The 20,411-nt window shown below is 42.7% G+C and overlaps 2 protein-coding genes across 2 annotated transcripts in view; one reads left to right on the top strand and one right to left on the bottom strand.

Moving 5' to 3' along the window:
* ACAD10 (acyl-CoA dehydrogenase family member 10) overlaps positions 1-6,653 on the bottom strand; it is a 42,922-nt gene extending 36,269 nt beyond the window's left edge. Inside the window, exons 1-2 of the mRNA XM_047088362.1 lie at positions 6,571-6,653; positions 1,612-1,811 (exon numbers count right to left, since the gene is read on the bottom strand). Of these exons, the coding sequence (XP_046944318.1) occupies positions 1,612-1,798 (187 nt within the window). The 5' untranslated portion in view covers positions 1,799-1,811; positions 6,571-6,653. The remainder of the gene's footprint in view (positions 1-1,611; positions 1,812-6,570) is intronic.
* Positions 6,654-6,814: 161 nt separating this feature from the next.
* BRAP (BRCA1 associated protein) overlaps positions 6,815-20,411 on the top strand; it is a 28,506-nt gene continuing 14,909 nt past the window's right edge. Inside the window, exons 1-6 of the mRNA XM_047088071.1 lie at positions 6,815-7,023; positions 8,759-8,920; positions 9,615-9,813; positions 11,099-11,288; positions 16,306-16,419; positions 17,893-18,041. Coding sequence (XP_046944027.1) covers positions 6,942-7,023; positions 8,759-8,920; positions 9,615-9,813; positions 11,099-11,288; positions 16,306-16,419; positions 17,893-18,041 — 896 coding nt within the window. The 5' untranslated portion in view covers positions 6,815-6,941. The remainder of the gene's footprint in view (positions 7,024-8,758; positions 8,921-9,614; positions 9,814-11,098; positions 11,289-16,305; positions 16,420-17,892; positions 18,042-20,411) is intronic.

The following is a 20,411-nucleotide window of genomic DNA, read 5'->3' as shown; positions in this document are numbered from 1 at the left end:
AGGACGCCAGAAGGGGGAGCTCGCATGCCCTTCCAACTCCGTCAATGACAGACACCAACAGAAGAATCTCCAACAGGAAAGGATGGTGAATTACTGGCCCCAACAGGAAAAAAGATGTATGCTGAACTGACTACCCCACCAGCTCGGCTAATGAGAAACCATCATCACCATGAACTCCTGTCTTTCTCCAGTGGACTTTTGTTCAAAACAAGCCCTCCCAACTTCCTCCTCCTTCTCCATAAAATGTTCCTCTCCTTTGTTTGTTGGACTAGCCTATGGTTTTGACCAAAGCTAGCTTGTCCCAAATTGCAATTCTCCGCTATTCCCAAACTCATTTTTGCTGGTTAAATAACTGTTTCATGTTTAAGGTCAATAGTAATTTTTTTTTACCCAGGGACATATAAAACCTGTACTTGGGTTGGTTTAGCATGGAGAATTGCCCAACCAGCTACCATAGAGGTCAGCTCTTTGGCCCTTTTTTATTCCTGCTGGCTGGAATGAGAATGTGATGGCAGGAGGTAATGCAGCCAAGATAGATCAGGAGGTGAAACTGAAAATGAAGAGTATTTGCAGCAGAGCAATACAATAGACACAACCTGAGTGCCTGATATCACCGAGCAACATACTAGCCCCCTACCACACACCTGAGCTTTCATGTGCCAAAGAAAGAAACTTTGATCTTGTTTCGGTCACTGTTCTGTTAGGTTTCCTAACACTTGAGGCCAAAATTAATCCAATGCGGGGCGCCTGGGTGGCTCAGTCGGTTAAGCGTCCGACTTCGGCTTAGGTCATGATCTCACGGTTCGTGGGTTCCAGCTCCGTGTCAGGCTCTGTGCTGCTGACAGCTCGGAGCCTAAAGCCTGCTTCTGATTCTATGTCTCCTTCTCTCTCTCTGCCCCTCCCCAGCTTGCGCTCTGTCTCTCTGTCTCTCAAAAATAAATAAATGTAAAAAAAAAAAAATTAATCCAATGCAAGTCAGTTGAACTGAGTAAGGAAAAAAGTAAACCAGGAGGGGCTGATAAAGGATCAGAGACTAGAGGTTTGATCTTGAAGGACATAAAGCAGGTTTCTCAGGCAAGCAGCACAGTTCTCAGAGAAAGGCAGTTAAATTCTACCAATACCAATAACAACAATAACAATGGCAGCCTATCATGAATTGGGAATTTAAGTTGAGATAAGCACTCACTGTGCTACGCAAGTGTCTTCTGTAATCATTTCATTCAACTCTCCCCAAATCCCAAAGAGGTAAGTACCATAATTAGCCTTAATTTAAATTTTATTTATTTATTTTGAGAGACAGAGCCCAATGCCAGGCTCAATGTCATGAACCATCAGATCATGACCTGAGCCGAAACCAAGAGTCAGACACTCAATCTACTGAACCACCCAGGCACCCCTATTAGCCTTAATTTGATAACAAAATGAAAATAAAGACTCAGAGAAGTTGAATAATTTACTCAAAATACTCAGCCACAAAGTGGTGCTTGGAATTTGATTTAAGAGCCAGAGTATCTCCCTCTGCCCAAATCTTCCTCTGTCTCCCCTTGCCTCACTTCATTCCCCTCCACCCCCAGCCTAGTCTCCAAAAGTAAAATAGAATAAAGAGCTCACCTGCAGCCACTCTCCCTGGAGAAGGAATGAGAACTCCACCCATATCAAAAATCACCGCTCTGTAGGGGCCGCCTCCAGAATGTGTCCAGTGCCTGGCTCCCCGGTGCTTGCCCTGGATGTGCTTCAGGAAGGCTGCCCTCCGAGGCTGCTGGAGTTGTGACAACTGGAAGAACCATCTTATGTACATGTTGAGGCCAAGACTGCAGGAGAAGACACAGGGCACAGCTCGCCTTCGTTGCCCCCAGTCCAGTCCACCATCTTAGAGCTCAGGTGTGCCAACTTGGCATCTCCACTGATCTCCAGCAAACACTTCAAACCACAACCAGAACTGAACCCTCCCTGACTCCTCCTTTTTCTCAGTTCCTTAGCTCAGTAAAGGGCTCCACCATTCAGCTACCTGCTCAAGCTAGAAAACTGGGATTCACCCCTGACTTCTCCCAGTCCCCCACCTGGGCAAAACCAGATGCTCTGTACTGTCAAGTCTTCCTCCTGAAAGCCGCTGTCTACCTCTCTCCACTTACTACCCACCGATGAACTTGCCCACAGATCATTGCAACAGCTTAACAGGTTCCCCTGCCTCTTCTCAAACCCCCTCTTCATTCTTCACTCTTCAAACAGAGTAAGAGTGCTCTTTCAAAACTGTAAACGTGGCCACCTCCTAATGCCACTTAAAATTTTCAATGGTAGTGGAGCACCTGGGTGGCTCAGTCAGTTGCGCATCTGACTTTGGCTCAGGTCACGATCTCGCACTCTGTGAGTTCAAGCCCCACATGGGGCTCTGTGCTGACAGCTCAGAGCCTGGAGCCTGCTTTGAATTCTGTGTCTCCCTCTCTCTTCCTCCCTGCTCACACTCTGTCTCTCTCTCAAAAATAAAGATTAAAAAAATTTTTTTAATAAAATAAAAATTTCAATGGCAGGATGCCTGGGTGGCTCAGTCGATTAAGCGTCCAACTCTCGATTTCAGCTCAGGTCATGATCTCACAACCATGAGATCGAGCCCTGCATTGGGCTCTGCACTGATCGTGGAGCCTGCTCGGGATTTTCTCTCCTCTCTCTCTCTCTCTCAAAATAAATAAACATTAAAAAAATAAATACATAAAATAACATTTTCAGTGGCTCCCCCACTGCCCTCAAGACAAACTCTTTAACCTTCCTCAAGAGGCCCTCTAGATCTGCCCCCGACTTTGGGTAGCAACTCTCTTTTAACCTTAATCCAGATGATGTGGACATGCAAATCTACATGCCGCTTCCTCAGACCCATGATGTTCTCCTCCAGCTACTACACCTTGGCCTATGCTGTTTCCTTGCCCTGGACTGCTCCTTTCCACCTGTTACCTGGCTAATTCCAAATTGTCCTTTAGGCTCTAGTTGACCTATCACTTCCTTCATGAAACCTCTTCTGGCTACCAGAAAAGACACATGAGAAGTCAGTAAAAGGATACCCAGTACTTACCTCCTCCTGGCACTTACGGTGCCTCCATCACTCCAGCAGCCCTCCTACACTTCGCTGCAATAGGCTCCTAACTGTTCTCCATTTGCCTCTTTTTTTTAATGTTTTATTTATTTTTGAGAGAGTGCAAGCGGGGGAGAAGCAGAGAGAGAGAGAGAGAGGGACAGAGGATTTGAAGCAGGCTCTGTGCTGACAGCAGCAAGCCCAATGTGGGGCTTGAACTCACGAACCACAAGATCATGACGTGAGCTTAAGTCAGATGCTCAATGGACTGAGCCACCCAGGAGCCCCCATTTGCTTCTTTTCTAAACGTACTGTCAAAAAGTTCGGGGGGGGGGGAATCATATACATATAACATATACATATGTATATAAACTTACACATATATAGGTATAGAGATAATCCAAATATGGCAAAATGTTATTGGTCTATTTAGGTGAAAGGCAGATGATGAAAAGCATATGAGAGGTCACTCTTATATAGCATCTAGACACAGTGTAATATTCTTTCAACTTTTCTGTATGTCTGAAATAAAAAGCTAGGGTAAAAAAATAATTAAAGCAGGGGCGCCTGGGTGGCTCAGTTGGTTAAGCGTCCGACTTCGGCTCAGGTCGTGATCTCACGGTTCGTGGGTTCAAGCCCCGCATCGGGCTCTGTGCTGACAGCTCAGAGCCTGGAGCCTGTTTCCGATTCTGTGTCTCCCTCTCTCTCTGCCCCTCCCCCACTTGCACTCTGTCTCTCTCTGTCTCAAAAATAAACAAACATTAAAAAAATTTTTTTTAAATAATTAAAGCAAATTCTATTTGCTGTCAGTTTCTCATGAAAATCTTTACACTTTTTGTGTGTATGCTTTTTCTATAGTTTAAAAGCTTATTAAAAATCAGGTTTGAACAAAACGTTGGTAAAACAGTCTGTAAATTTACGGGAGCCACTTCAGTGCCTCCATAAGGATTCAACAAGCTATGTAAGACTCTAAAGAGAGGATTCTTAAGCAGTAAATCTTCAAGATGATACAATGTGTTTTTCCTGTAACTGGACATTTGCTGAACTGGGGGTGGGGGGTGGAATTTTGAAATGAAAATCTTAAAGATTGATTTGCATTTTCAGTTTTACTTATGTTCCTATGCCAAGGCCAAAGTTTATGATGGAAGGAGTTTATTTATAGGCTACTAAAAGCGTCAAAATGTTTTGTGTCAGGGCTTAACAGAGATGAAAAGTGTCTCTGGGGCCTGAAGGGCTGACTTTCATCTTAACTGAGGATACTAATGGATGAATGGGCAATGCTCCCATGACCAGCTTGCTTATTCCTTCCAACTAGAGATGATGGTTCTGTCCTAGCCACTTCCCAACACTCTCTTCAGAGCAGCAGAACACTGATTTCTGATCCCTCCGGGCTGTGGTACCTGTCCACTGACTGTAACATCTCTCCCTGCTTCATCTGCCGGTAAACTTCCACTGATTTTTACCTCACAGCCTCAGTTTTACCTTTACCTCCTCTGCAGAGGCTTTTCTTTTCTTTTAAAAATTTTTCTTTTTTTAAGTAGGCTCCACACTCAACCTGGAGCTTGAACTCAAGAATCTCATGTTCTACCGGCTGAGCCAGTCAGGCACCCCGGGGGGTTTTTTCTTTTCCCAGGCACTCTCTGGCACTACTTTTTTTTTTTTTTTTTAACTCGTATTGCTTCTTCTCCATACCTTCACCAGAGCATTTACCCCATTACACAGCAACTGTTTGCACACCTATCTGCTCCTGTAATTGTAAGCTTCTTACGGCAAGGCGTATCTTGCCGTTTCATCTTTGTACATATTTCATCCTTGTGTATATCCATCCCCTGGGGATTAGCACAGCCATCTAGACACATAGCAGGTGCTCAGCATAAATGAGCTGGAAGAATGAATAAACTGGATGAATCAGAGAATTGGGGAAGGCAGGGGACAGGTTTCACGGCCGATAGCCACAAAGAACTGTTACAAGCCCAACTTGCCCATTGCTAACTAATGATTCTAGTTCTCTGGGACTGGCATCTTTTTTCTGTAACACGGAGAGTATTTGTCTTCTCCGTGACTTTCAGAACAATGAGATTAGTATGATAATGTAGATTTGCTACTTAATTTATGCTTTTATAAACATGCACACACAGTATGTGTTGTCACATGCTAAGATGGTTTAGTAAAGAGGCTTGAGTGTTGGCTTTAGAATCAGATTGCCTGGGTATGAATTCTAGCTCAGCCACTTACTAATAAGTGTAAGAGCCTGAGCCAGTTTCTCTTGCTGGGATTCAGGTTCCTCCTCTGTAAATGGGAATAATTATACAACGGTTTCATGCAGTTGTTGTTACTACTGCATGAAATAAAGTATGTAAAGCACTCAAGTTAGTACCTGGCACAGTATTATCTACTACTGTAATAATTATAAAAAGTCCACAGATCTTGCATGTTATATGCATATACTATGTGAATACATATATGCATTTTCACAGCAATTCTTAACAGGGGGTGATTTTGGTCCTAAGGGAACATTTGGCAATGTACCCAGACATTGTGAGTTGTCACCACTTGTGGGGGGAGAAGTGCTAGTGGGTCAAGGATGCCAGCAAACATCCTATAAAGTATAGGACACACACACACACACACACACCACAAAAAATGATCAGGACTCAAAATGTTAATAGTGCAAAGATTGAGAAACCCTGACATAGAGAGTATATTGAAAGGTGACAGCGTGCAGTCACAAGCTATGTAGACATATGTCATGTGGTCATGTTATATGCATGTATCGTTCACGTCCCTACATGTGTCCAGGACATGCTGTGACACATCTTAGATGTCTTTATAGCATACGCTTGGAATAGCATTCTGTCATGTATGTGCTATGTAGGTCTGTATGTCTTAATGTCTATATGCTAAAGGCAGTCTGACGTACTGGAAAACAAAGATGAATCTACGAAAAGTGATAAAGAGCCACAGGCTCTATTCATTTAATACTCACGGCTGCGTAATATCCTAGTTTTATGCAACACCTAGCTCAAGGTCACACAACTCACTGATCAAGGTCGACTCCATAACAGGAACTATTTGTGTTTATCTTATTCACGAAAATATCCCATTACCCCACCAGTGCTTAGGCTCTCAGTAAACATTTGTGAAGCGATGCGGCGGAGAGTAGGGCCCAGATCTAGCTCCAGCACCGCGCACGTAACCAGGCCACCGCCCTAGACAGAGTCAGAAACACTGCAATCGAGTCCCTATTCCTCAAGCGCCTTCAGAGAAACAGATTCACCTCTCTGAGCTTTAGCATACCTATCTGTAACGTGTGGCTAACACAAAACAACTCCACTAGCGCTAGAGCGAGTGGTGAAACATAACAAAGGCAAGAGCTCGCCATATGGCTAACAGTTCCTCGGACAATTCGGAGAGCTCGCGAAGCCGAGGACCCCTCGCCGTCGGCTGAAATAGGCTGAGGGCAATGCCTCTCGCGTAGGTAAACTCGGGCCTGGGCGCAAACCCACCGATCGGCCTAACGCGGCAGCCACTACCCTCAGTCTTCGGAACGTTCCTCCTTCCCAACCTCTTCGAGATCTCCCCGGGAGCGCAGACTCACCTCCGCGCCGTCACGCCAGTCACGTGCCCGCTTCCCCATCCAATCGGAGCGCGCGCTGATCCGCGCATGCGTAACCCCGCGGGTCGGCGACGGCAGCCGGGAGGCGGAAGTGAAGGTTGTTGTGGCTCGGCTGGTTGCGCGCGGAGCTGCTGCTACCGAGGCAGCGGCGCCGGCGCTGAGGCGGTGGCTGCGCTGCCGACTCTGGACCTCTTGGCCTCTCGGCTCGCCTCCTAGCCTCGCCTGAGCCCGCCGGGGCCCGCGCCGGCCAGCGCCTGCCCTATGAGTGTGTCACTGGTTGTCATCCGACTGGAGCTTGCGGAACACTCGCCCGTCCCCGCCGGCTTCGGCTTCAGCGCCGCGGGTGAGTCCCGCGGCCTCGCAGCCTTCCGTCTAGCCCCGGGGAAAGGCGGTGGCGAGGGTCTTTGTCTCAGGAAGAAACTGAGAGGTGGTTGAGATTCCTCTTACTCCACCCATGCTAAATTGGCCGGATGTCATCTCTGGGAAGCCCTTCCCGGCCCATCCCTCCTGGTGCCTTCCCACGGGCACCCTTTATACCTGGCACGTCGCCCTCTCCACCCGGGTTAGAGTCAAGTTTTGTAAGTTACTTTCCTCTAGGCTTTGTGAAGGCAGCGACTGCATCCCAGAGATGCTGACGGTTTGTGGTTTAATTAAATCGTTCCTCTTTGGAAGAATATCTATTTAGGCGCCCTGCAGCCATAGTAATAACTAAAATGAGTACACTTTCTATGTCCCAGCACTGTACTAAGCACCTTGTATGTGTTATCTTTAATTATCTTTACAACAGTCCTGTTACGTAGATGGGTGGTATGCCCCTTTTACAGATTGGGAAACTGAAGCCCAGTGGTTGAATGACTTGCCCACAATTATCTGTAGGTGATAAAACTGGGATTCTAACTTAGAGCTGGACTTGAGAGTCTGAGCTGTTCGTTACCAGCCACACAGTCTGCTTCGTGGCGAATGCAACTATGACTGCGTTTCTTGAACCTTAAGCAATTACCGAACAGTAACAGTTATTCAAGAAGAAATCACTGAATGCTCACCATCTGCTGGAACTTTAGTTGTTTGCAGAATCAGACATGGTCCCTGCTGTAATGGCTCCGGCAGCTCAATGGGGAGAGATGAATTAAATAATTGCAGAATTATAGTACTGCAGAATTATTATTAAGTAATTGTAGAATTACAAGTGGGAAAACAGCTGTGAAGGAAAGGAAGAGTTTGGAAAGGTATTACACGAGGAGGGGACATAGGGCAGGTAGATATGGTGTCCTTGGAAACTAACTTGAGTGTGTGAATTTTGGAGCTGCAATTTAAAAATTGAATAGGATTTAATGGGTTACAAGCACCTTTCAAAGACTACAAGCGATCTCTCTGAGTTCTGAAAGTCAGCTTAATTGATATTAGGCACATATACATCTCTAAGTGGGTTATTCATTGATTCAACAAAACTTTAAAGAGCTTGCACTGTGTGCTAGGCACTGTCGTGTAAGTGCTGGGGATACAGCGGTGAGCTAAACAGGCCTGGCTCCTGCTCTGATAGAACTTGTATTAAGGATATTTCAATCGAGTCTCCCAAGCTCCTTTCCCATTTTTGTGTGTTTCATTGATTTAAGACCGTGATCACAGATTTTCATGGTATGATGCATGGCATGAAGCTAACCTAGGGTGTTTAAGAAGACTACTGCTAAAGGTTTTTGAAATTTTTGTTTATTAATGGACTTGATACCTTCATTTGGAGCTCAACACAGTTTCACTTTACCGGAGATTACTAAAAGTGTTGGTTTGTCTTGGCATAATCACTCTTGAACTCTCTAAAGCTCCTATTCTCATTGATATGCTTTAAAGTGCATGATTTCACTATGACAACCCTGCATTTCTCAATTTATTGCACTGGGAGTTTATTGACTGTCTGCTGGGCACTAAGGAGCCCCAGAGGTGACTGGGATGGACACCACAAAGGCATCTGAATATCTTGGGGGAGGGCAGCAGAGAGGGAAAGGAAGGTTTTTGATGGATACATTGAAAGTGGAGAAGAGCTTGTTTTATTATCAGATATTAATCATTCATGTGTTCTTTAGCCGGGGAAATGTCTGATGAGGAGATCAAAAAGAAGACACTAGCTTCAGCTGTAGCCTCTTTAGAAGGGAAGTCACCAGGGGAGAAAGCAGCAATCATACATCAGCATCTTGGTCGTCGAGAAATGACAGATATGATCATTGAGACCATGAAGTCCAACCCAGGTATGCTTTCTAAAACCCTAAACTCATGTAACATAAGCTCATGGTTGCCTGTTTTATACATGTCATTCAATGAGCCCATGATTTTGACCTCTAGCATACTTTTATCTTTCACTACCTGTGTGCCTTACTTGAGGTTGTCAAGCCAGATTTTAGCCTCTCCAAATATTTCTCCTAAATTAATACTAACAACATGGGTTGACAGCTTTATTCGGTGAGGAGAGCTACTTGCCATCTAGGTTAGTGGCAGATCACGAACGAATCTAGATAAGCATGTTGTGTCTCCCGCCCCCCGCACACGCCCTTTCAGCTCCCTCCAACCCAGAGCCTGGATGTATGCTACGTCTCCAGTATGAAGATGGTCAGAACTGGTAGGTTTTGTTTTCAAAATTAATAGCCCTGAATGTCCCACTTAGGAGCACATGATGGAAGACGCCTGCTTTTATTACGGTGCTGCCAAATGTAAGAGCCGTCCTTAAGTTTCTGTGGGTGTTAATGAAATTTTTATGGGATAAAGAGTGCTTTTAAGTTTAGGCGATCCCCCAAACTTGACTATGGTGTAAATACATTTCTTACCGCAATTCATTACAGTTTCTCTGTCCAAGTTTATTTTTCTGACTCAAAATTTTAACCTAATTAGAATCCTTCCACCTATTTCCTATCAGTTTATAATCTGCTAATTTTTGATTTGTGAAAGATGAGCTGAAAGCCACAATGGAAGAAAGGAAGTCTTCAGAAGCATCTCTCACTGCACAGAGAAGTAAAGATCAAAGTATAGAATGCATAAACGCTGCTCCCGATTCTCCATCCAAACAGCTTCCAGACCAGATTTCGTTCTTTAGTGGAAACCCATCAGTTGAAATAGTTCATGGTATTATGCATCTATACAAGACAAAGTAAGAAAAAACCTTTTCCTTTTGAGTTGGTCTGTTTTTTGTCTTAGGGCAGTGAAAAATGTCTTGCCCTGAAGGGAAGTGGATATTTTAAGGTTCAAAAGCATAGTACTTTCATATATTGTGTATCAGAGAATTCTTAGATGTTTTATATTTGGTTAATCTTATAGATTGGGTCATAGTTTCTTCTCATAGAAGAAATATGTAGATACACTTGAGAAAATACTTAAGAAAATATTCCCTGAGAAGGTAGGCATGCAAGATGATTGGAAAATTGAAAGAAAGAAAGATAAAAAGAGGAAGAAAAATTATAAATGATTCATAACATCATTGTGCCCTCCTATCCCCACCAAATCTTTACTAAAGAAGTTGTTAAGTCAGTTAATGGATTACAATGTCATCATCTCTTTTTACCCTTTTTTGTGGTCCAAACAAAACTTATAACAAGCCGAAGGAAAGGAAGCATTTGGCTAGATAATCAATAATCTAGGTTATCAGCCCCTTGGATAATTGGTAGCTGATCTCTTTAAAGCCTGTCCTTGTCCTAACGTGTTTGCTAGGTCCCCACTGGGAGACAGTGGACACTCGGGTCACCATTTTGGAGCACAGCTGTTGAAGTGAATTTGCAGCATTTCAGAAGCAAATTGCATTGCGAGAGGTTTTTTTCTTTTCCTCTCTTCCAGCTATTCCTACCCAACAACACTTTCTGTAATCTTCAGAGTCACGTCTTCCTAGTTCTGAATTCTTTCTTATATTTAGAACTCTCTTCTCTTCTAAACCCCTTGAGAGAAGTCCATAGTTGGAGTTGCCCATTAGCTTGTAGATTGAAACTTACTCTGGCCACCTCTCTTCCTTCGTGGGGGCAGTTCTCTTTAACTTCCAGAATAGTGATTTTAAAATTTAAAAATGAAGAAGAAAAGAAAAACAGAGTTGTGCTTCTAAGTTACCTAATGAGAGATTATTGTTGAAAAGCTAATGAGAATAAAACACAAACTGCAGATTTATAAGCATAACAAGCTTTTAACTGAAGACTAAGAATTTCAGTGGTGGATGTAACATAGACCATTTCAAAGCTTACCGTAAGCTCTATTGCAGGTATGTTGAAGGGATTCTGCTTTTACCCAGGTCGTGTGTTTTCAGGTATTATAACACTCTGTTTAAATTGATCTGTGAACTAAAACAAGGTTTATTTTTTTCTATTTTCTTGGACATAAAAGTTGTCTAATTAGTGTTGTCTGAACTAACCATACCTCATCTATTCAAGACAGTCTAATTATTGTCTTATTAGTAAGATGACCTCCTTAAAAGAAGATGTGAGGCGCAGTGCCATGCTGTGTATTCTCACAGTCCCTGCTACAATGACCAGTCATGACCTTATGAAGTTTGTCGCCCCATTTAATGAAGTAATTGAACAAATGAAAATCATCAGAGACTCTACTCCAAATCAATATATGGTGCTGATAAAGTTTAGTGCACAGGTAAAAGTTAAGATATTAAAAATCTCTTTGCCACAGAAACTGTGTTTTTGAAACTGTGTGATACTAGCCGTGTGTGATGTACAGCATTTTGCACTTAAGACTCTTGATATATACCTATCTTTGAGGGTATTGTTGTCATTCTAGAAATCCTTCTAAATTCATTAGCAGACACACAATGCTAATTCATACCCATAATTTTTTATAGAGCGGATTGGGTATGAAATCTAGGGTTGTATTTTATTTATCCAGTAGTAACTATTCCAGTAGAGCAGTAGATCCCAAACTTTTTGAAACTGATACCATATTCTTATTTGCCACTATAACACTGTGCCCCTGCTTTTCTCATTCCCCTTTTAAAAATTATTATTTGGCACATTTTAGAAAATAAAATCCATTTTATATTTATGTTGGTGACAGATTTGGGGATGTTCCTTGAAGTATCAAAGATGCTTTAGAGTTCTGCTTGAAAATCCCTGCCACAGAGAGAAGCAGTGAAAGGATGGTGATATTTTCTATTTTGAAAAGTACTTGTACATTATTACAGATACTTTTTGATATAAGAAGGTTTTGCCATTCACTTCATTTCATTTGTTGCATTCAGCAACATTTTCCGGGGGCCTCAGTTATAAAGGTGTTGGGAAAATATTCTCTTGGTTTTATATGTTCATTGTGAAGCGTATGCATTCATATTTGTATGAATATGAAAATAAGATAAGCTTTAGGTATTATCCAAGTTATTTAAGTGCCATCCTATCCATAGGTTTTAATTTGTTGTTGTTGTTTTTAATGGCTGTTACATTTGTCCATTCATTAGGTTTAGAAATGCAGCTCTGTCAAAAGTTACTTCTTTCTCACCTCATTAGGAAACAGCCTTCTTGAATTTGCCCCAGATCAACAGTTCTGGCTTACAGATTGACAAAGAGTGGGTGTGCCTTTTGATCATTTGCCATTGCCTCTGACCAGTTACCAAGATCTGTGGGTGAAAGGGAGCCGTGACACGAGGCCCACTTGTCCTCTCCTTCCTCATTGCAGAAATCCAGAGTTGACAGCAGTAGCAGTCATTCGTTGGCCATGGGGAGGAAATTAAGAGAAGTGAGGGCTGGATTATGTTTGGGCCTGTTCTGTGGGCCACAGAAAGAGAACCCTTAGTGTAGCACTCTGTGTACAAGAGGGTACGTGATTGTTACCTTTAACCTTTACAGAATACCCCACTATTGACGTGAGACATTTAAAATAATGAACCTTCCTGCATGCAGACTTAGACTTCACAAGGTGACAGTGAAAATGGAAAAGCACTTAAACAGCTGTGTTCACTGACTGTCGGGAGACCTTCCATGGTCACTGAGGAGCTTTGCAAACAGTGGGCAAGTGGTACCTTTTAAATCTGGTAGCACATGTAATACGAAGGATAATGATGATAATGTGCAGTCTTACTGACTGCTTAATTCTACACCACTCGTTGCACCAAGTGCTTAACGTGTATTATCTCCTGTAGTCCTCACTACAGCCCTGTGAAGTAGATAAGTACTGTTATTATCCTTGTTTGACAAACAAAACTGACTGCAGAGAGAAGTTAGTAGATTGCCCCCAGTGACTGAACTGAGATTTGAGGCCTCACTTTAATCCTAGGGCATATGCTTCTTCCAGTAGGACTGGATGAAAGTGTGGGGAAAGGGAGATAGTCACTGTTGGTAAGAAATTGTAATGGCAATATTTTAGTTATAGCTCCCACTTAACAATTGAGGGAGATCGGCAAGTAACACAGGAAAAGTCACCGATTGGGGAAGAACGTTTAAGAGCTTTATTAGACCTTTTAAATAGTCTGAAGTCTGATAAACCCACAAACTATAGCAAGGGCCACCCCTTTGTGGTGTGCAGGTAATGCTGTGGAAAGTTTCCACTACTGTTAATGGATTTCTTTGTACTTCTGCAGTCTCTCCACCTGTCTTTTAACCAGATTTGGTGGCCCAAGTTCACGGTTATTAGTTCTGAGACAAATGAAACAGTGTGCTGGCCCTTCCCCATGGAGATAGTACCCTTGATCTGAGAATCATGAGTTGTACTGTTTATTGCTGATGTTGGATATTAGGGTCTGAGGCTCATCCTATCAGGGATTTTCTGAGTTCTAAAAACACTTTCCTGGTATAAGACTTGAAGTTGTTAAATTAATACTGGGCCCTAGTGAAAAAACAGTCAAAAGGTAAAAACTATTAAGCACTTACTAGATGCCAGGCCACATAAGTGGTTTTCACATATTAGCTCCTTGTCCTCTCAACAATGCTATGAGCTAGGTGTTGTTAGTTTCATCTTTTATAATTGAGGAAACACACATGGATAAGTCACTTGCCCAAAGCCAATTAAGTGTCAGGAGTTAGATTTCAAACACAGACAGCCAGACTCTGTAGCCTGGGAAGCTAACTGTATTCTTATTCCTTTCTTTTTCTCACCAGAGAATTTTTTGGGTTTTTTTCACCAGAGAATTTTTAAAAAGAGTAATCCTCTGTATCTCCTATAAGCTCTTGAACTTCTTTTGGCCTCAGCTTTATGCTGTAGTTCTAGAGTGATAACGTTTACGTGGTTGTACCGTGACCGTCAGAAAACTTAGTCTTCAGGTAAGGAATTTGTAATTCATCAGAACACAGGAAGGCTGGAGGGGGTCAAGTTTTGTAGTGCCTGAGGACCGAAAAGGAGAGAGAAGCTCTCTGTAGAGTGTGTTGGCTCACTTTCATTTGCATGCTTGGGACAGCCTAGGAGACCCATCTTTTGAGAAGCAAAAATATATTTTCCACACTATAGTTTTGATCACTGTGACAGTAAAGGAACCTTGATCATAATGGGTTTTTCTTTTTCAAAGTTTATCCTGGGAAGAGAACAATTAGAACAAAAGACTCAAAAAAAAAAAAAAAATCAACAAACCCAAACTGGGCTTCTTAAAAATGTTGGGCTCTATACAATGCAAGCATTTTAAATAAAAGAGCTGTTTCTTCTGTGTTTTTTGCAGTTAGTTTCAGGCTTTTGTTTTGTGCATTTCAGCGGTGGGCTGAAGTAGGAACCATGTGTATTTTGTTCTTTACTCTGGTCCTAGCACATAGCACCGTGCCTGGCACATGCTGGGTGCTTAGTGAATATTCAAACGAGCGAAGCTACATTTCCAATACCGAGATTTTAAAGAAAGAGATCTATGTGTTCAAAACATATATTTCCTTGTCATGGATACACAACTCCCTCAAGAAAAGAATCACTTGTCTGGTGTTAAGTAGATTTTGTCACATGCTCACAAACTGACCCTTCCTCTGAGAAAGCTCGGTCACGTAGCAACCATTCACAGAGCTGGAGGTCTGAGGAGGAGTCTGCCTTTCCTCAGCTGGCACACGTGTAGCCAGCTCCTGGTGGTGCTTGAGGCCCTGGAAAGCTGACCGGTGGCCCTCACTTTCAGTGGTCACTTCCCTCAGTACACAAATCCAATTGCCCACTGTGCTGCTTACTCATCCAAAGCATTTGAAGAAAAAGACGTTGCTCTTGAAGAACGGGGGAAGCCATTTTAGGTTGCCTCTTAGTAGTTAAGAGATTTATTGTCCAAGAACCGGCTCTTAACATTTTGAAGTTAGGGGCACCCGGTGGCTCAGTTGGTTAAGCATCTGACTTGGGCTCAGGTCATGATCTCACGGGTCGTGAGTTCAGGCCCCACATTTGGCTCTGTGCTGACAGCTCAGAGCCTTTAAAAAAAAAATTTTTTTTTTTTTGAAGTTAAAATGCACTGTACCCAATACAGTTGTTTCCTGAAAAGGAAGCTCCCACTCCCGCCCTCCAAAAAAAAAAATCAGAATCTGTGTTCAGAATTGATTATCCTTCCTCAGCTGCTTAGTTCATTTGGTCATATTAAGAAAACAAATAATCAAGAATCCACACTTGAGTTACATCATTGGAGTGAAATTAAAAGGTGCCAAGAAGCTTGCAATCTTTTGCTGTAAGGTTCAGAATCCTATGAAGGTAGACAGGCAAGACTCTTGCCTGGTACAGACTTGAATCTCATCCTAGAGGCTGACAAAGTGGCATTTCCTTTTGTAGGACAACTCCCCCGCCCTGCGCACTTGTCTACATTGGTAGGGCCAAAGCACACAACTTCCTGTGTTTGGGTTAATGCCTGTGTGGGAGTAAGATCTAGACAAACCTCGGCCTTTCAGATGCCTCTAAAAATTGCTGAGTTTAAAAACTGAAATTATGTCTTTGTTATTTTCTGTTAAGGCTACACTAGAAGGTTTGGTTTACTTGTGTTCATATTCACAAATGCACAGGTGCCTTTGCAGCCTTACCTACAGGGGACTGTTTCCCCTGAGTCTATCTTCCGCCTCAAGGAATAAGACCATTTGTATTTTAAAGACTGGTTCATCTTAAACCTCTTGATCTTGGTCAAAGGTTTTGCTTTCAATATTATACACTAGGTTGTTTAAAACCTCCCAATGGGATCCTTATCTATGATGTATTATTGGCTTATTGAAGAGAAGGAGTTGGCTTTTTCCTCCATACCAGTACCTGTGGTCCTTTACTCTCCCTAACATAGATGCTGACGTTTTTTAAAAAGAACTCTTTGCTAACAGTCATCAGTTATGATTGAGTTCTAAGTTTTGCAAAAATAAGTGTTTGCTTTTAGCTGCTGAGAAAGTCCTGACTTGAGGAAAAAAATACTGATATCAAGGGAAATGATGACTGTTGTTGGTTGAATATTAAAGTCATACTGGCTGTCAGCTTTTGCACTTCAGCAGCTTCTGCTGGTTTAAGTGAGATTGTGATGTATCAGGAAACATTGTAGAGACGCGGGATATTGACCTACACAGTTTGACTCACCTATGAACCTGCTTCCTGCTTCCGTAGATGGTACTTTTGACAGTTGCTTTCTCTCCTAAGTATAAATTTTAAATGCTGATGAAGAGAATAATTGAAGCTATGCATCTTGAATAAAAGCATGTTTTCAGGATATCTCTCTTAATTTTTTCCTTTTCTCCATTGGTATACCTAGGCCGACGCAGATAGTTTTTATATGGCGTGCAACGGCCGCCAGTTCAACTCGATAGAAGATGATGTTTGCCAGTTGGTGTATGTGGAAAGGGCTGAAGTACTAAAATCTGAAGATGTAAGTGTGCATCATTCTTATATTTTGCATATATGTTGTATACAAGAATATATATAAGAATGTATATAACATATATATATGTATAGATATATAGATATGGATATAGGTATAGATATATATGGGGAAAGAGAGGAATGAAGAGTGATTGCAATGAGTACAAAGTTTCTTTTTAGGGTGATAGGAATGTTCTAAAAGTGTTTTTCTTCAAATATCAACCCTTAATCCCTGTCCTGATCCTTAACTCTGTTTAGGTAACAATTTGTAATTGCTCTGGTTTGCCATCGTCTGTGGGACCTCTTCCTACAAAATGTGCTCAGCTCACTTAAATCATCTTCTAAAGAAAGTAGATTCAACTCTGTTATATTTTTAAGATTTCCTTTCTTTTAAAGGAGACCTAAAGGTCTTTTTACCTTGAAATCAGCTTGATAGAAAGAAATTCAGGTTTGATTGTTCTATCATTAGGTTAGGTAAAATAAAAATTGACTGATGATAAAGTCAGGCTTCCTTTGTGCCAGGTGCTATGTAAGGCTTCAGTTTAGGAGATTGTTTTCTCTAAATGAATACGGCTTCTTGAGAGATTTCCTATAGAAAGCTACTCTTCAGGGACCATAGATTAATGTGATTTTTCTCAGCATGTCCTTACATGTATGTCTCATCTTTGCTTCAAGAATTCCTGCTCACTTTACAGCTGGCAGGGCTCAAGGGAGACATCACGGTGGCGGGGGTGGGGGTGGGGTGCCTTTCTTGACCACAGACCGTTATGCCCCCGATTTCACACCCTATTATAGATTTCTGTACTTTTCTTACATAGCAGTTATGACCACTGGTAATTATACTTTTTCATAAATTTGACTTTTGCCTCTCTACCAGATTTTAAGCTCTATGAGGACAAGGCCTGACCTTGTGCTTTGGGATCTGGCGAATCTGCTTTCCTCACCATTGTTCCAAACCTAGAACAGTGTCTGGCCTACATAGCAAGGACTCAATAAGTGTGTGTCAAATGAATAAATAAACCAGTGTTGTTGATGCTATTATCACGTAGTAGGAAGCGCTACGTTTTCATTTACTCTGTGGAACAATCAGCCAGTCCCATTTCTACTCGGCTGCTTTCATTCACTTACGTTGTTAGAGTTCCATACCCTTAGAAGTAGAGCTTGGAGTCTGGTAACATTTGAGATTCTCTGTTAAGCTTTTGGCAGCTAGTCTCTCTTTCCAGAGTATCAGCTCCATGAGGGCAGGGGTCTTTGTGTGCTTGTTCTCCACCATGTCCACAGTGCTATGAGCATAAAGGGTGCTCAGTCAATATTTGTTGTATGGATGAAAATCTTACCGATTTAAACTACTTGCACAGAGAAGAAATGTTGAAAACATCCTACCAGGAGTCAGAAAGCAACAGGTAAACTAGTTAGTTAAAAACAGATCTCTTAGAACTGTGGAAGAAGAGTCAGGCTTATGTGAGGTATTTCCCTGTAGGGTGCCAGCCTCCCCGTGATGGACCTGACGGAGCTCCCCAAGTGCACGGTGTGTCTGGAGCGCATGGACGAGTCTGTGAATGGCATCCTCACCACGTTGTGTAACCACAGCTTCCACAGCCAGTGCCTGCAGCGGTGGGACGACACCACGTGAGTGTAGAGCTAATTTCTCACCCTGCCAAAGCCTGTTACCACCCTTTCCCAGAATTAAAAACAGCCACCACCAAAAATGAGCCATTCTAGGTGCTTGACTTTATACACCTGGGCACTACAAAGGTGAAGGGGTCACACGGAAGGGCCTTCCATTTTTCTTCACTTTCCTCTGTTCACATGGGAATCAGCATCCTTAGACCACGTCCTTCTTAGTATGCTGATTCAAAATCCTTGTGGAGTTTCCAAAAGCAGCATGAATTGTTTGCTTCCAAAAGCCAGAGAATGGGGGGGGGGGGGGTAGGAAAGCTTAGCTTTGAGGCTCTTATACACAAATGAAATCTAAGTCTGAAGTCTCATTTATCACTTGCACTTGATGTTTACCATTTACTCTGGCTTTCTTACCAATTGGGCTATAGTAGTAGTCTCACATTTTCAATTTAGCGTGGTGTTGATGGCTCAGTGGCCAGTGGTAATAGCAGTCACTAAGTATGAAGCACACACATGCCTACACCTTCCTGTTTCCCAGGGCAATAGAGGCCTTGTTTGTAGGGTGGCATAGCACAGGCAAAGAACTGAGGGGTAAGTTGTACCACGTTTTTTTGTTGCTTTGTTTTGTTCTGTTTCGTTTTATTATAAATCAAGGGTTGTTCCTCCCTTTGTAAACTGTGCTGTGGGACTTAGCTAGACGAGTAAATCAGACAGTGGCCTGGGTTTCCCAGTAGAGAGAGGAAGGAAGGCACAGAATCAAATAATTGTACAAATGAATGTGCAGTCACAGCCGTAACAGGTGTTACAAAGGAGCAGTGTGCAGCGTTGTGACTAGGGAAGTAGAGCCCTGATAACAGCCAGGGCTGCCTGAGAAGTGCAGTCTCCAGGAGGATGAGGAGGCGTTAACCAAGGAAAGAGGGGGACCTGAGAGAAGGCATTGTGAGGGCGGGGATGCACATGGGAAGAGCAAGATCACATGGCAAAGCCCAGAAGTTAGGAAGGTGAACATGTAGAGGAATCTGTTCTCCACCCCCAAGTGACCAGAAGAATTCCAGCTTTCACAGAGCAGGGACCTTGTCTGGCTTGTTCACTGCTGTGCCCTTACCTAGCAGGAGACCTGGCGCATTGTAAGGAGCTCAGAAAATACCCTTGAGCAAATAAACCCTGGGTTTTCCCTCGAAAAAAGCCCCACTGAGATGGATGCACTCCATAAAGTATTAATTGTATCTTGTGTCCTTGTGTCTGTCTGCTACACCGTTTAAGTTCTGGACGCTTCTTTGTTCCCTACCACTACAGTTCAACTCTCAGTGCAGGTTAACTGCCCCAGGAGCGTAGCATTTTAAAGTTAGAAGTTGGCTCAGGGACCATATTGTCCAGCCTCCTCATTTTACAGAGGAGGTAACTGAGACCCAGACATGAAACATAGCATGTTGAAAGCATCCTGCAGAGAAGGCCAGAACTGGGACTGGAATTCAACCGTCTGTATAGACAAGCCTCACGGCTATCCTCAAAAACACACAGTTCTTTCAGCAAGTAAGTTTCCGCCCTCAGTATAATATGCACCAAATAGTGCTAGGGGTGGATGGGAGAGAATCAAACGTAGATCCTCCGCAGGGAGTTTCAGCCAGCTAAGGGAGTTTACACCTGTACATAAGTGCAATCCAATTCAAGGTAGAAACTGGAGAGAGTAGAGTTGGTTTCCCCACTGAGGGTGGCCAAGTAGGGCTGCGTGGAGAAGGCAGCATTGGTACCAAGTCTTGGAGGGTAGTTTTTTGACACATGCAGATGTCAGAGAAGGATATTCTGGGAAGGTTTCCCCAAATATCTCCTCAGGAAGATAAGATGACAACTCAAAAGTTATTTTTGAAGGGGAAGGAAGGGTTTAATAAACTGTTAATCATCTTTTAATCAATGAGATGGTATGTCATAGAATACTACATATATAATACCAGTAAGGTGATTTTTGTAATTTTTTTCCCTTTTCTCTTTTTAATTCTCAGGGATCATCCTTAACATTCCAGAAAGCTCATTCTGGCATAATGTAGGAAATAAGATTGCAGAATTAATTTATTGTTTAATTTAAAAAAATTTATCTATTTGAGAGAGAGAGAATGGGAATGAGCGGGGGTGGGGGGGGCAGAGAGAGAGAGGGAGACTGAGAATCCCAAGCAGGCTCTGCACTGCCAGCACAGAACCCAATGCTTGACCTCAACAAACTGCGAGATCATGCCCTGAGTCAAAACCAAGAGTCAGACGCTTATCCGACTGAGCCACCCAGGCACCCCTGTTTGTTTGTTTTAAGGACTCTTTTTCTCAGTAAATACACTATGCTTTTTTTTTTTTTTTTTAAGAGAGAGCATAAGCAAGGAGAGAAGGAGA

This window comes from Lynx rufus, unplaced genomic scaffold, assembly GCF_022079265.1.
Source record: "Lynx rufus isolate CCGP_SWC_20201006 ecotype Redwood Valley unplaced genomic scaffold, mLynRuf1.p SCAF_24, whole genome shotgun sequence".
NCBI lineage: Eukaryota > Metazoa > Chordata > Mammalia > Carnivora > Felidae > Lynx > Lynx rufus.
The sequence above is the reverse complement of the archived record's forward strand: the minus strand, read 5'-3'. Positions and strand labels throughout refer to the sequence as shown.